At 41.7% G+C, this 16628-nt stretch overlaps 1 protein-coding gene across 3 annotated transcripts in view; it reads left to right on the plus strand.

Moving 5' to 3' along the window:
* Nucleotides 1-16628, plus strand: part of maco1b (macoilin 1b) — an 86357-nt gene that overhangs the window by 16662 nt on the left and 53067 nt on the right. The window contains exon 2 of one of the 3 annotated variants that reach the window (XM_085962651.1): nt 15827-16067. The exons of the other annotated variants lie outside the window; for them this stretch is intronic. Within the exon in view, the coding sequence (XP_085818777.1) occupies nt 15997-16067 (71 nt within the window). The 5' untranslated portion in view covers nt 15827-15996. The remainder of the gene's footprint in view (nt 1-15826; nt 16068-16628) is intronic. 3 annotated transcript variants of the gene reach the window in all.

Consider the following 16628-nt stretch of genomic DNA (forward strand, 5'->3'; position numbering starts at 1 on the left):
TTTATTGTCATTGCACAAGTACATGAACAACGAAATGTGATCTTGCAAGCTCCCATGACTGGGAGAAGCAAAGCCGCTGCGTCGGTGCGCGCCGCCATTCCATTTCCACCATTCCTCCTGTCCGACAATCTTCAGCCCAACGCCCGGGCCTGCTCACCAGCCGCTCCTCCTTGCGTGACCTTCTCACCAACTGCCCCTCCTCGGGGCTCCTTCCGTGACTTTCTGTACCTGGTCTTCCCTGATGGTCACCCCTCCAGGTACTAACCAGGCCTGGCTCTGCTTAGCTTCCAAGCCTTGCCAGTGACCCTGTCCCTAGTCCCAGGAACAGGGTTTCCTGTACTATGGAATTGTTGAAACACAAAACACTATTCATTTTGTTAGCCTAAATAGACTGATGATTAGGGTAGAAATAGAAACAGAAAAGTGGTGCTTGGGTAGAGATGCTAAGTAAGTCTGAAAAACTTTGATCAAGTCATGGATTAATTTGGTCAAATCTTACTTGTTTCATAAACTACTATGGTGATGAAAATAACCCTGAAATGGTTATTAGCCAGGCAGTTAATGCATTAACTGAAAACTCTAATCTGAGCAAGTTGTGATTCAGTGCAGTGATCATATGCAACCTTATGGGACTCAAAATACAGATGTTACCTTTTTTAGTTATATTAATGGACAGGTTATCTAAATTGATATTTCATTAAAGAAATGAAAAGCAGATGGCACAGCATTGTATGCTGGAGAAGCACTATGTTGCGGGCCATGAAATCTTAATTTGAGTAAACCTAGACTCTGATGTTTACTATCTTTTATGAAATGCTGATCGTTGGGTTGTCCAACCTTCTACTGAAGAAGAGCTGTACCAGCATCTCTGTGGCATGTGTGTTTTGAGGGCTACTCCCTAGGAGCCCTTGTGAGAATGTGAATGTGTTAAGTAAAACCAGGTTGACCAGTTGCAGCCCACACTTTGGTAGGCATGAGCACAGAACATCAGTTGCCAACGATTAAAGACTGATGGGTAGTCTTGTTTATGTCCCTGGTGTCCACCTAAAAGCTTTGTATTTGATTACTGTTTATTGCTTCCCTCACCTTTGCTTCCATACAAGTTCAGCATTTGGTTTACTTTGCTGCTTTACATATAAACATACAAAAAAAGACAGGTAAAGGCCGCCTTACTGTTCCATTTGAGCCTGTCCTACACTGACATGATATACTTCCTGCACACCATGATTCCCCCTTCACCACCTGTCTACCAGCTACGCAATCTCATGGGAGAGGCAAAAACCTTAGGCGTATTTCGAAAAACGTTCTAGGAAATTCCTCTCCAAACTCTGGCACTCTGACAAGTTCCAGGAGACCACAGTAACTGGGTGATGCATCCCTCAATACTCGCCTACCATCTATATGCAGTGACTTGACATATTAGGTGCAGAGTCTGTTAATACCAATAGATCCTGTAGCTATTCCAAAATGAAGATTCAACTGTTATCCCCTCTTAAATCCTCCCCCCCCCCCCCAAAAAAAAAAACAGAGTATGATATTATCTGCAAATTTAACTTTTGCATTGAGCTTCTGAATCTTAAATTTGAAATTAAATCTGAAGCATTATTGGTCCTAATACTGATTTACGCCCCACCTTCAAGCCAACATAACAGGGATGGGCACCAGGCTGAAACATTAGAGAGGAGAAACAAGGTGCACAGAGGACTGGAGGAGGCAAATAGCACTAGAGTAAAGAATAATTCAGAAATAGGAGGGATCAGATGGGGGCAAATTCGAAGCAGTCTAAGATGGGCTTGGAGTGCATGTACACAAATGCATGAAGTGTGGTAAATAAGGTTGGTGAGCTTCAGGCGCAAGTTGCCACATGGGACTTTGAGCTAGTGGCAGAAACAGAGACTTGGCTCAAAGAAGGGGAGGATTGGGAACTTAATATTTCTAGGTACAAGGTCATCAGGAAAGATAGAAAGGAAAAAAAAGGAGGGGGGTGGCAGTATTAATCAACGAAACTTAATAGCACTGAGAGGGATGATGTAGTTGAGGTGTCAAAGACCGAATCTATTTGATTATAATTAAGGAACAATAGAGGAGCTATTACACTACTGGGTGTATACTATAGGCTACCAAATAGTGGGAAGGAGATAGAAGAGCAAATTTGCAGGCAAGTTGCAGAGAAATGTAAGAACTACAGCGTAGTGATAATGGGGACTGCAATTATACTAATATAGACTGGGATAGTAACAGTGTAAAGGGCAAAGAGGGGGAGGAATTCCTGAAATGTAAACCAGAGAACTTTCTTGATCAATGTGTTTCCAGCCCAACGAGGAAGGAAGCAGTTCTAGGGAATGAAGTGGGGCAAATGGAGCATGTTTCAGTCGGGGAGCATTTAGGCAACAATGATTATCATCATCAGATTTAGAATAATTATGGAAAAGGGCAAGGTACAATCAAGTGTAAAAATACTTAACTGGAGGAGGGTTAACTTCATTGAGTTGAGACGGGATCTGGCCCAGGTGGGTTGGAGGCAAAACAGTAATTGGACAATGGGAGGCCTTCAAAGAGCAAATGGTTCAGGTACAGAATAGAGACATTCCTATGAGGTGGGGGTGGGTGGAGGAAGGGCATCCAGAGCTAGAGCTCTCCGCATGACTAAAGATAGAGGTTAAAGTGAGACAGGAAAATGAAGCTTATGACAATTGTAAGGTTCATAATACAGCAGAGAAACCGAGCTGAATATAAACATTACAAATGAGATCTTAAAAAGGGCAACGAGAGAGAGTATATGATAATAGATTAGTGGCTAACGTAAAAGGGATCCCAAAAGTCTTTTATAAACACATAAATAGTAAAAGGGTTGTCAAAGGAAGGGTGGGGCCGATTAGGGACCAAAAAGGAGATCTTCTTGTGGAGGCAGAGGGCATAGCTGAGCTACTAAATGAGTACTTTGCACCTGCCTTCACTCGAAGAGGATGCTATGTAGCAGTAAAGGAGGAGACCGTAGCACAATTGGATAGGATAAAAATAGTTAGAGGAGGTGCTTAAAAGGTTGGCAGCCCTTGAGGTAGAAAAGTCACCTGGTCCGGATGGGATGCATCCTAGGTTACTGGGGGAAGTAAGGATGGAAATTGTGGAGGCTCTGGCCACAATCTTCCAATCCTACTTTGGTGGTGCCAGAGGATTGCAAATGTTACACCCCTGTGGGTTTTTTTTATATAAAGAGAGGGATAAAGCCAGCAACTACATGGCAGTCAGCCTAACATCGGTGGTAGACAAAATAATGCAGGACAAAATTAATAGGCATTTAGAAAAGTATGGGTGAATAAATGAAAGTCAGCACTGATTTGTTAAAGGCAAATTGTGTTTGACTAACTTGATCAAGTTCTTTGAAGTAATGGAGGGGGTTGATGAGGGTGATGCAGTTGATGATGTGTATATGGACTTTCAAAAGGCGTTTGACGAAGTACCACATAATACACATTGAAGCCCATGGGATTAAAGGGACAGTGGCAGCATGGATCCAAAGTTGGCTTAGCGACAGAAAGCGGAGAGTAGTGGTGAACAGTTATTTTCAGATAGTCATTGCACCTGCACTGCTACTATAACAAATAATGAGACCAAGCAACCGTTTCATGAGCGACTGAAAATAATTGCTTAATATTCACCTGTTGGTGACGCTGATCATCCTGAGTGACTAACATTATATTATGGGCAGATTAGCTAACCTGGAATAAAATAATAGGCCACCATGATTTAGCAAAGATCAGTAATTATGATAAACTATTGGCCCAGAAATTCCGGTCGGAGGCTTCCCGCGGGCGTAAGCCCCCGACCTGCACAAACGAACCGCGCCGACCGTAATGCTCTGGGCCCGCGCTGAATTCCGTTGCTGTGCCTCCTCAAACTGCCGGCGTGCAGGGCCTGTGTATCCCGGGGCGCAGCTCATTCGCAGCGTCCCCGGGATCACGTGGGCCATGGGGAGCCAATCGGAGCAGGGAATCGCCATTCATCGATTTGACAGGACCTGTCAAATCTATGAATAGAGATCACCCTCACAACATAAGTAAAACTGCAAATAATTTTTTTTTAATCACTTAAAATGACTACTACATAAATTAAAATTTTTGTTTAAAATAGTTAATTTTTGAAAAAAATAATTGAAGTTTTTAACGGGGCTAAAAATAAACTTGCCTTTAAAGTATTTTAAAATGATAAATAAGTGTTAAAAATGTATTTTACTGATACCACCTCTTACCTTGTTAAAAGGCCTTGCGCCTGCTTTTCCAGGCGCAGCTGCTACCGACTTACCCGGACTACATCAACCTCGCAAAAAACGGAAGCTCCAGGCGTACGCGCTGCCTCTCTGGCGCAGGCATTTGACCTGCGAACCCCTTCAGAGAACGGAAGTTCCGGTTTCCAGCGCATGCGTGAAACTGGCACTTCCGTTGGCCCTACGGGTGAGTACACAGCACGTACACACCCATAGGGAACGGAATTTATGGGCCATTATTTTGTGCAGAACATGGATAGGCTCTCGAATGTGCTTTTTCACCTTCCAACCATTTAGAACTACATGGATGCACGCACACTCTAACAGTGGCATTTAATCAATTATTCTCTGGTCTCTCAAACTGTTGAGATAATCACAGCAATGCACGTCATAGAATGCTATCATGAACACCACTGAATTCACCCCAAAATAGGACGCCTCAGAAGGCCAAAACAATATTGAGTCAAAGTAAAATGACTCAACATTTTAAACATAAACTGAAAAAATGACTTTCCAGCAAGCAGAAACCTACAGGTGTACAATGCAGTTGTGCTCAGTTCACTTTTTATAGCGACAAAACCTGAACACTCTTCCATCAACATATGAAGCAGCTGCGTTATTGTCACCAAACTCCTGTATGGTCTGTCTTGAAAACGGCAAGACTGTGATGTCCGTCAAAGTGCTGAGTAAGCCAGCATGAAAAGAATCAAAATTGCTTTCATAGAGACAGTTCCAGTAAGCCAGACAAGTTGTCCATATCTCAGATGATTGGCTTCCTAATGCATTATTCTATAGAAGGAACAGTGGGGTATGGCTGTCGGAGGAAACATTTCAATGATAACGGAAGCAAAGTTTTAAGGAATGTGACAATTATGCAGAACTCTCTGGATTGCATAGACTACAATACTGTTGGGATGTGGCAATATATAGCATCAGACTCAAAATTAACAACAAAAGGAAAGTGTTGCAAAAAGGCAACCAGCGACAGTTGGGAAATGGATAAGGTTGCCCATGTGATACCATTAAGTCCCTGATATGAAAAATGAGAGTTAACCACTGACTCGTCTTAGTGCTTTAACAATTAAGAAGTGGAGTGAGGGGGCAAAGTCCCAGCAGTTCTGTGTAGTTGACCATTTGTACGGTATGTCCAATCCTATATTGTTCAAGATAATATCAAGTTCTTCCCCTGACATGAGAAACACTTTAGTAAATGTTTTTCTTTTCATCAAAGCAGACTGTACAAAGATCATTTCTGCTTTGGGATAACTTAATCTTATTGGAAACATCCTTGTGTTATGCTTTTCCCCAGGCCTGGTTGTTTCTAGGATATAGTACCTATATTTAATAAGTATCTATGAAATGATGGGGAAGTTGTTAAGGTTAAAAACTACAAAATAGATAAGCAGTACTTTTCTGGATGTAGAAGAGCAGTACTTTTCTGTAATCTCGGGATGAACCAGTGTGTTCCATAGCATGGTTTCATGTCTATCATTACAATAAAACAAAATACTGGAAGTACATAGGGTCGTCGGCATCCGAAGAGAAAACTGGATTTGGGACGCACAGTTGGTTGGACTGAGCTTGCACCTCTGAGCTGGATTCAAATCTGACCCAGGCTGCTGATAATCAGTCTCCACTGTCTTCTGGCTCTCTAAGGTGCACATGCAAAATGTGTTTAGGTAATGTAAGTCCAGTTCCTTGGAGCATAAGCCTATAGCAATAACTGTCCCTAAGTTGGCTCTAATTGGTAGTCTCACTCAGATAGCCTAGTGTGGGAAATAGGAAAAAAGGTCACACTGGTGTAGTAGAGAGTGTTCTTCTGAAGTTGAAACTGGGGCTTGCTGTGCATCTGGTTGTGCTATACCTGTCTTGGGAATACTGTATTTGGTGCTGATGTTGGATCCCTCAGCTTGATGAGCATAAAAAGGAGTAAAGATAGGTTAATGTTTTTAAATGTATTGTCGACTGTTGGTTGAAATTGGAAAATAAACAGGCTAGTTTACAAGACTGAACAAACCAATCCTATAAAGGGACTTGCTTAACATCCAGTTTCTAGTTCTGATGAAGGGTTTACATCCATAATGTTAACCTGCCTTTCAGGTGCTAATGGAGCTGCTGTGCATTTCACAATTTTCTATTTTTCATTCAGATTGCCAACATTTGCAGTGCTTTTGTTATTTGTACTGTCTGTGTAGTGTACTTAATCTGTCATTTGTTTCACTTTCCCTTTTTAAGGAATTGGGGTGAGGGTGGGGAGTCGGTGGAGAGAGTAATAACTTGGCCCCTCTAGCATGAACAGGTTGCAACATGCTTGCATTTATTTCTTGCATCAACATGCCTGGAAAGAGTTTAAAAGTGCCAAATGGAAAAAATGAGCAACATCTGCAAATTTTTAGACATCCTCCTGATTGTATGCCAACCATTAATTTCTCAGTATGACTGTTACAGCATCCTCCCAAGATGTTGCAAGTTCAATACATAGGGAAGCTGCTGAGTCGTCTTGACTCATAGATTTATATGTTAAGATTGATTGTGGTTTCTAACCCGAATCCTTTTTTGAAAATTTTGGAAAACCTATTTTACAAATACTGTGGCACCGTAAAGTTAAAATTTAAGGGCCCTGAATTTCCGATCGGAGGCTTCCTGTGGGCAGATGCCTCCGATCGGGAAAAATCTACGAACCTACCTGCTGGTTCCGTAAATCCCATGGCTTGCGATCCTGGGCCTCTCCGCTTCGAAATGCACAGAGGCCCACGTATCCCAGGGGCGCATGCGGTTCGCAAGCGCCCCGGGACCACGTGGGCCAGGCGAACCAATGAATGAAGGGAATCCCCCTTCATACTTTTGCTGGTTCTGTACACACAATTGTCAAAAGTATGAATGGAATCACATTTAAAAACACATTAAAACATTAAAAAAAAAATTAATTATATATTTTACATGTTTTTACGGCGCTAAAAATAAACTTACCTTTTTACCAGGCGTAAGAATTTGACAGTCATTCAGCAGGCGGAAGTTGTGCAAAACAGGTATGTTTGGCCTTCATTGCAAGAGGATTTGAGTACAGGAGCAAGGATGTCTTGCTACAGTTATACAGGGCCTTGGTGAGAACACACCTGGAGTACTGTGAGTAGTTTTGGTCTCCTTACCTAGTCTGCAGGGGAATCTCATTGAAACGTATAAAATTCTGACAGGGCTAGACAGACTGGATGCAGGGAGGATGTTTCCCATGGCTGGGGGTCCTAGAACGAGGGGTCACAGTCTCAGGATACGGGGTAGGACATTTAGGACTGCGGTGAGGAGAAATCTCTTCACTCAGAGGGTGGTGAACCTGTGGAATTCTCTACCACAGAAGGCTGTGAAGGCCAAGTCACTGAATATATTTAAGAAGGAGATAGATAGATTTCAAGACACAAATGGCATCAAGGGGTATGCGGAAAGAGCGGGAATATGGTATTGAGATAGAGGATCAGCCATGATCGTATTGATTGGCGGAGCAGGCTCGAAGGGCCAAATGCTCTACTCCTGCTCCTATTTTTCTATGTTTTTAAAAAGCGCAACTCTCCACCCGCAGAGGTACTTTCCTTGTACATGCGGATGATCTGTCAAGAGAATTCTTGACAGATCGCAAGTGCCGGTTTTCAGTGCATGCGCTTCGCAGGCCTGAAACCGGCACTTGCACAGTCCGTATGGGCTCGTACGCACCCGCAGGGGTCGCAAAATCCAGCCCAAGGTTTCTATACCAAAGCTAGATACATGGAGGCATATTATACCAGTACAGTGGCAATGAAATATTGTAAACGTCTGAAACTTTCAATGATTTTAAAAGTTTATGGTTGCAACAGGAAGTACATTATGTAAACTAGACCATGTGTCTCTATAACGTTAAATATAATTTTTGAGCTTTCCAAAGTACATTTTTCTACATGAATATTATAAAGTAATTGTATGGTGCAATGAGACATTTACTCTTATTGCAATTTACTAGTCTTCGGAAAGCTGATTTAGGTGCAGAAATATTGTAATTCTCAAAGAACACGGTTTGCAGGGTTAAGATACATAATTTGAAATACTGAACCTGTCTCTGAACCCAGGTGTTGAAAAAAAGTCACTTATCTCCATTAAAGGCTGCCTGCCCCAGGTGCAAGTGCACTCGTGTGCAGACAAAATTATTTCACAATTTTCTGCAATCAAGTACTCCATTCCATTCTCCCAGTTTCTCCGTCTCTGCCCCGACGATGCCACCTTCCACACCAGTGCTTCCGACATGTCTTCCTTTTTCCGCAACCGATGATTCCCCTCTACCGTGGTTGACACGGCCCTCGACTGTGTCCGTTCTATCTCCCGCACTTCTGCCCTCACCCCTGCCTCTCCCTCCCGGAACCACGATAGGGTTCCCCTTGTCCTCACCTTTCACCCCACCAGCCTCCACATTCAACGGATCATCCTCTGCCATTTCTGTTACCTTCAAAGTGATCCCACCACCAAACGCATCTTCCCCTCCCCTCCCCTTTCAGCATTCCGTGGGGACCGCTCCCTCCGAGACACCCTAGTCCACTCTATCACCCCCAACAGCCCTTCCCCTTCGCCTGGCACCTTCCCGTGCAAGCGCAGGAGATGTAACACCTGCCCCTATACCTTCCCACTGTCCAGGGCCCCAAACACCCCTTCCAGGTGAAACAGCGATTTACTTGTACTCCTTGCAATCTAGTATACTGTATTCGCTGCTCACGATGCGGTCTCCTCTACATTGGGGAGACCAAACGCAGATTGGGTGACCGCTTTGCGGAACACCTCCGTTTAGTCCGTAAGGGTGACCCCGAGCTTCCGGTCGCCTGTCATTTTAATTCCCCGCTCCATTCCCACTCAGACCTCACCGTCCTTGGCCTCTTGCATTGTTCCACGGAAGCTCAACGTAAACTCGAGGAACAGCACCTCATCTTCCGATTAGGCACTTTGCAGCCTTCTGGACTCCATATCGAATTCAACAATTTCAGATCATAACCTCGGCCCCTATTACTTTTTTACTTTTTTTTCCACCCCTTTGTTTTGGGTCCTCCTTTTTTCCTCTCTTCCCACCTGGCAGCTGTCTCTTATCCTGCCAGTACACTTCACACCTAATCTCAGCTGTCTTTTGTCTCCACTGGCCTATTACCATCTCGTCTGGTTTTAAATACCTTTTAATGTCTCTTTTACTTCTTTTGTTCGATCGCAGCCCTGCCTTCGATCTATTTTATTTCCTTTCCAGTTTTGAAAAAGGGTTCACCCGAAACGTCAACTCAAATTTCTCTCCACGGATGTTGCCTGACCAGAGTTTTTCCAGCATTTTCTGTTGTTATTTCGGATTTCCAGCATCTGCAGTATTTTGCTATCGTACATGTCTTCTACAGTTCCTCCGTGTAATCCAATTCTTCATACCTGGTGACATTGTGATGCTGACACAAGGGCACTGATTCCAATTGCCATTGGGTGGTTTACCCTTGGAACTGAAGTGCATGCAGTAGGTATGACCAAGTAGCTTAGCGAGTACAACTGTAGGCGGTGAGTTAGAAACTGAGTTCTAGATGTGACTTCCTTTTCCTGGGACTAGGGACAGGGTCACTGGCAAGGCTTGGAAGCTAAGCAGGGCCAGGCCTGGTTAGTACCTGGAGGGGTGACCATCAGGGAAGACCAGGTGCAGAAGGTCACGGAAGGAGCCCCGAGGAGGGGCGGTTGGTGAGAAGGTCACGGAAGGAGCCCTGGAGGAGCGGCTGGTGAGCAGGCCCGGGCGTTGGGCTGAAGATTGTCGGACAGGAGGAATGGTGGAAATGGAATGGCGGCGCGCACCGACGCAGCGGCTTTGCTTCTCCCAGTCATGGGAGCTTGCAAGATCACATTTCGTTGTTCATGTACTTGTGCAATGACAATAAAGTTTTATTATTATTATTATTATTATTTTGATACTCTGATCAGATGAGTTTTTCTTTCCAGTGTTTTATGAAACTTGTGTCTTGATTGTAACAAAATTAGCACCACTTCTTTTTGAAGTTGTGTATGTCTCAGCTACTGGACTTGAGATAACCAGTTAACATAAAATCCATAGTCCTACTAAGTGGTATCCTCGCTGCAAGTCTAGGGAAAAGCAGAGGGTTTGGGATGTTCAGGCTGGGCGTGGGCATGTTTTTTTGACTAAGTTAACACTTTCACCACTGCTGCCATTTATAGTGGTAAAGGGAAGTCATGCTGGGGGCCACTGACTTTTGAACGCGCACAAAATTTGATCTGCAGTGCTTATAATGGCAAACTGTTTCTTTGAGACCCCCTGATACCACAGTTGGTTAAAGCGTGAGCAACTGGGACACCAAGACCAGGAAGGTCCTCAATTTGTGCTAAGTTAGCTGTTCTCAGCAGTGGTAAATTGGCCTCAGCACCCCTATGTCAGGGAGGGGAAGAAATTGGTCACGGTTTCCGCTCCTGATCGCTGTCCAATCAAAGAAACCCCATAAATGGAACCGGAAGATCATTGATGACAACGTAGATGTATCATTGCTAATTTATAAGTAATGTGGACATTTTTTTCCTGCAAAGCTTGGGAGTGTGTATGTGTGCTTTGCAGAACAAATCTTTACATGGAACATTTGCATTTTAAGATTGGTGTAAATATTTTGCTTATCGCGCATTAGTTAGTTTCTTTAAAATGATCTCTTCACTTCTACGAAATGCACTGCTGCCTTTTTTCTAGAAAAAATGTCCCAGCCAAGTAAGTTGTCAGCAAGTAATTTGCATCCATAAATAAGTACAATACAAATTTTAAAAAAAATCCGTTTCTATTTAAAAAAAAATTCAGCTACCCTGTTGATCTCTTGGGTAAATTTATCACGTATGTACTTGGTCAAATGGATTTAAAAAAAAAGTCTCATGGTCCCTTGTCTCTGGGACATTGGTGGGAGCACTTCAGTTCTGCTCAGTGTCTCTGAACTAGGGAGAAGAAAAGTCATGCAGTGCTCTTAATTGCTACCCACTGACACTTTGCTGAAGTGTCGACACTTGGATGAATGAGTGGATTGAGAGTGATTGTAGTGCACCTCACTGATGAATAGTCCGCCTAGGTTCACAAAGACTCTTAGACCATCTTGGTTGTCCACGGAGCTATAGCCCAGCATGAGTTAACAACTCTGGAGGCTGGAGGGGGGAAATTGGAAAAGTAAAACGTGCAGATTGGGAAAGCTCTATTTACAGAAAGGTCAAGTGATTATGTGGGGAACGGCGGGAGAACAGCTTTTTCAGGTTTCGGGAAGAGACCAATGGCTGTGACTTTGCTCAAGTATATTAAATGAATTTTAATTCATGGGTGGGGGGAGGATGAGTTGTGGTGTTCACCTTGTGGCCTGGTAACTGGCTGCAAGTTCATTTCTTATTTATGATATGATTACATCCTGTTACACAGTGCTTCAATAAAACTCACTACCTTGGTAGTGGTGAATTAAGTTTATAAACCCGTCTCTGTAAAATAGTTATGTGGGAGCATTGCAAAACTGAAAATAGATTTCAGTTTGGCTGTTCCATAGATGGGAAGTGCATGGTTAGTTACTGCTTTACTTCCAAAGAACAAGAGTTGAACTGGCTTTTGTTCTATTGATTTAATGAACTACAACCTCATCTTTGCTCTTTGATGAAATAAATATGTTCTGCTCTGGGTCAGAATAAACTTGTGCATTTCATTTTTCTTGACCAATTACATTATTCAAGTAACTGGCAGAAAGGATGTTCTGAACTGTGTTGCATAATATTGGTTATCTGTATATGCTGCATATGTGAAAACACTGGCTTATGCCATTTGTTTACTTTGCCACGTGTTTTGTAAAATAGAGCTTTCCTTGTCTGTTGTAGTTTAAAGCTCTAATTGTTGATCATCTGGTATTCTTGTGCTACAGTATTCAGTTTGATGTGGTCTTCAACTTCCAGCTGTTGACTTTGTTGTAAGGAATCTCGCACTGATGTGCATAATTAATCTTTAGCTGGCAATTGGCTGAAAAGTGTAACTTAAACGAGCTGAAACTTGCTTGTAACCATGCTGGTAATCCTGCTTAGTGTCTTGCTCAATATCGTGGCAGCTGCTAAACCCAGGGCAACTCCCAGTGGTTGATTATTTTAATGATTACAAAAAGTAGTTGGGCATTGGTTTTAGTGGTGAAATGATTGACCTAATAGAAATCTGGTCATCTTGGGTGATCTATTCTTCAATCTAGTATGCTTGTATTATGTATTATTCAATCCTGTTAACTATAAAATTCAATTCATACCGTTGAAACTGTGATTCCAAAAGTGAGAACGTCTTCAGACCTCAAACTCATTTTCCTGACTGAACTAGCATTTAATTGTTTCTGTCACTTTGACCAATGTAATTTAGAATTTTCTGCTTAAAGAAAGAATTTGCATTTATATAGTTCCTTTTCATATCCACATGACATCCGAAAGTGCTTTACAACCTAAAGGACCACTTTTAAAGTTCAGGCATTGCTATTACGTAGGTATATGCAGCAGCCAGTGTGAGCATAGCAAAGTTCCACGAACAGCAGGTTTTCACTATGCCTTGTAAATACTCCATAGTATTCACCAATGTTCTACCAGTGCTATTAGTGAATTTAAAACCAGGATGATTTCTTCTCTTATGGCTTTGAACCCTTATTCAGCTGTAAAGTGATCTTTCCTGCAGACCACCAAATTGGTAATAAGCCTTCTATGTAAATCAAGCTAAAATAATGAGGTTTAATTTCTCCATTAAATCTTTTAAGTGTGTCGGGGGAGCAAAGATGACAAATGCAGATCGGGTTTTTCTAATGTTATGTGCAGTATTTAGTTTGCCAGCTGTGGTAACCCATTAATTGCTCTTTGGCACTTATATTTTTGAATACATCTTACTGAAATTAACCTTCTGCAAATCATGAGTTTTAGTAAATTTCATTTAATAAAATTATCCAATTTAAAAATTTTTAAACTTGGTTTCATTAGCTAGCCTATTCAACACAGTGATGCAATATTGGCAGTTTATTAGCCAAATAAAAATTAGTTTGTTCCACAAAGCCTAATGTAAGTGGCAAGTTTAGTGCCCAGAAAAGTACTGCATCAATTCTAGTACAGTAGTTGCGTAGTAAGCTACTATCTTGTCACTGTAGAAAACGTGAATGTAATTAATGCAAGATCCGACCCTTAAGTCTTATTATTGCTAGTTAGTTGAGCTTATTACTGGTGACAGTTTTGTGCCCCAAAAAACATTGAACAGTGAAATGATTGCATTTACATTAAGTAGAAAATAGAGCAGAGCTTTTAATTGGATTTCAATTCCACCAAGTAATGCTAAATGTGTTTGCATTAGTTTTTACTGGAATTCCGGTTTTGTGGCCTTTAAGCCAATAACATTGGCAGAGTTGAAAATCTCCATGGGAACGCAGGCTTTGTTGTATTGACAGAATTACAGAAGCACTGACCATTTACTTTAGCCTGTGGTTGGCTAAAAGCAGCAGCCTGAAGATCCAATTAACTTTTTATGATTTGTCAAACTGATCTTATGATGTGAACAAAACCTTAATTCCCTGCAGCTGCAGTGCACGCGAATCACTGATATGTTGATAGGGTGAAAAGAGGTGAGGTCGAAAGAGGCTTGTGTGGAGCATAAACACAGGCCGAATGGCCGGTTTCTGTGCTGTAAAATTCTAAGCTCAAATGCTTCAGCTGTTGTACAAACTTCTTAGGAATTTCATGCAAATTTTAAGAAGACAGAAAAAGTCTATGCTGTTTCCAAACAATCTACACACTTTCCTAACTGACCTTCTAGATTTGCATTAAATTAATTGAAAGTATGGAAGGCCTCGAGTTCCCCTTTGTAAAAAGCTGTCTGAGCTTGAAATGGAGTCATGTACTTCAGTATCAAGTTAGTGAAGGTTCTGTTCTTTTTTGCTTTATGTGTAACTTAAAATATGGAACAAAAAAAATCAGTTTGGCTCATTAAGCCTGCTGTTGCCAACAAACCATGCACAATTGGGACTGGTATGGCTTCTCCCTAATTTATTTCTCTACTAATGGACATGAATGGCTATGGTTAACTTCAGATAAAATGACATTTTCCCTTGAATACTGGATGAAATCAAAGGAAAATCCAGGATATTGATCTAACATGACTAACTGCTCTAATTAATTCTATTCACAGCCAAGGTTTTACTGACCCCAACAGGACTGGAGTCGTGTTCTGTAAAATGTTACTTTATTATCCATGTCGGGATTTATAACCTGCTACCCATTGCTTTACCAGCTATTCATCCACCTTTTTAAAGCAGTTGATCAAAACAGTATTGACTTCTTTTTGATGGGAGTCTATTCTGTATATATTCACTGCAATATAAACTTCTTTCTAAATGTGGTTTTGGGTTGTAGGAAGCTGATCTCTACACATGTTGCAGGAAAATGCAACTTCTTTCCTGATTGCAACAGTGTGTATATCTTCCTGTCTTCCTCCAACAATCTTATGGATTTGTGATTCAGGCTGCAAGAGACCAGTTCTGTAATCGTATTATTCCAGCGTTGTTTGCTAACTTTTCAGGTGCTTCTCTAGTAAATGATCCTAAGTCTTCAAACTATTTTCATAGCTACGTGTAAACTATACATGCTCACAGTGGAAGTAGTGCAGACACTGAGTTTGCTGTACCAAGGCAATTTTACTATTAGTTGTTTTACTTATACAGCAGCTATAAACACTTAAGTACGTTTTGGTTTTGGATATTGATTGGTGAGATGACTGGTTTAATATTTAGATGCATCAGAGTCATAAAAATAAAACTAGAACACAGTATTTTATACAAAGGGAACACCACCCCATTTTGGTTATATTGAAATAGCTACAAAACTAGAGATACATGTTTGTTTTTTTTAATCACCGTAGCGTCCCCGCTTTTGTAGAACTGGTTTTGATTGATCAAATGCAGGTTTCTTCAGTTCCATCCATGCACGTGTTAGTTGACTCAGTGCATGTTCAGTAACATGCATGCACATGCTGTGTGACCTGGATTTCTAATGACAACAAGGCTGTCCACCCTCGCCATTATTGGAGGGCAAAATTGACGGAAACTTCTGGCCTCCGCTCATGAGCAGTTCAGCGTAGAAATCCCGAAATTGCTGTCCGTGATACCCTGCTCCTCCGCAGGCTGCGCTGTTGCAGTCTTTGCCGATGGAATCTGCACAGAGATCACTGTAATGATGTGAATTTAGGCTAATTACCCACTATTCTCGCACTAAACACAGATGAAAAAGTTAGGGCTTGTGCAGTCAGGAGTAACTGAGTTTTGAATGGCGTAATAAGTGATCATTACTGCTGAACAACCTCTCTGGCCTTGAAAAATTAATTTTACAAGTGTGGAGTCTCATTCCCCTAGAAGGAAATTAATGTTGCAGATTTTTAAAAAATATTTTTGTTTTTTTCTCGTTTCTCTCCCTTAATCCCATGTGTAAGTCTGATCTTTATTTCACTTCCTGTTACAATGATTTAAATGTAATTTATATTTCCTGTTTTTTTTACTTCTTGCTTTGCAGTCTGTGTGTTTGTGAGGATTCTTCAATCTGATTGGTTGAAGAGCCTCCCTGCAGCTTGATTTGCTCACTGACGCCACAGCTCCCCTGTAGAGGGTGCCGCATTGGATCAGACACCCAAAAGCTAGAAATCTAACCCCCATAAAGTCTCTGGGCAACTGTACACGAGGTGAATGGCGAAAGCTGCTTCTTCGCCGCTCGCAGCAAAATCCGGGCTGTTAAAATGGGAGTTCAGGAGTAAAATGTGAGATTTCCAAAACCAGATGTTTTGCTGTAAATAATGAGTTTCGATATCCGGTTTAAAAATAAAAACTATCTGAAACAATTGAGGTCATGATTATTTTGTGTTTTTCTGCACATTTGTTATGTTTTAAAATTATCTGAGGGAACTGAGAGTTAACAAATTTGATAGTGTGTGAGAGAGAAGTTAATAGCTGTAGCAATACTGCAAAAGGATTTAACCTTGCCATTTCTAATGCATGTTACTTCACTTCCCTTGTGTCATCAGGGTCAGTAAATCCTCCCAGCCAGTTTCCTCATTTTATGTTATCAGGACTCACTGGGTCAACTAAAAATTTCAACAACAAAAACAACCAAATGAATCCCTCATGGCCCTGCTGGTTAAGACCATGAGTACGTGAGCCGTACAAAGTAGGAAGATCCCAGATGCAAACCTGATCTCTGCTGGGTTAACTGATCTCAGCTGAAGCGGCAATTGGGATGCTACGGTTACCCTCAGCAACCCTGAATTAAGGAATGGAAATTCAAGCAGAGTTCCTTTGCCTGATTGCTTATATAATCAGTT

Source organism: Somniosus microcephalus, chromosome 20 (assembly GCF_052327205.1).
Source record: "Somniosus microcephalus isolate GS21.2 chromosome 20, FLI_Smic_1.0, whole genome shotgun sequence".
Classification (NCBI taxonomy): Eukaryota; Metazoa; Chordata; class Chondrichthyes; order Squaliformes; family Somniosidae; genus Somniosus; species Somniosus microcephalus.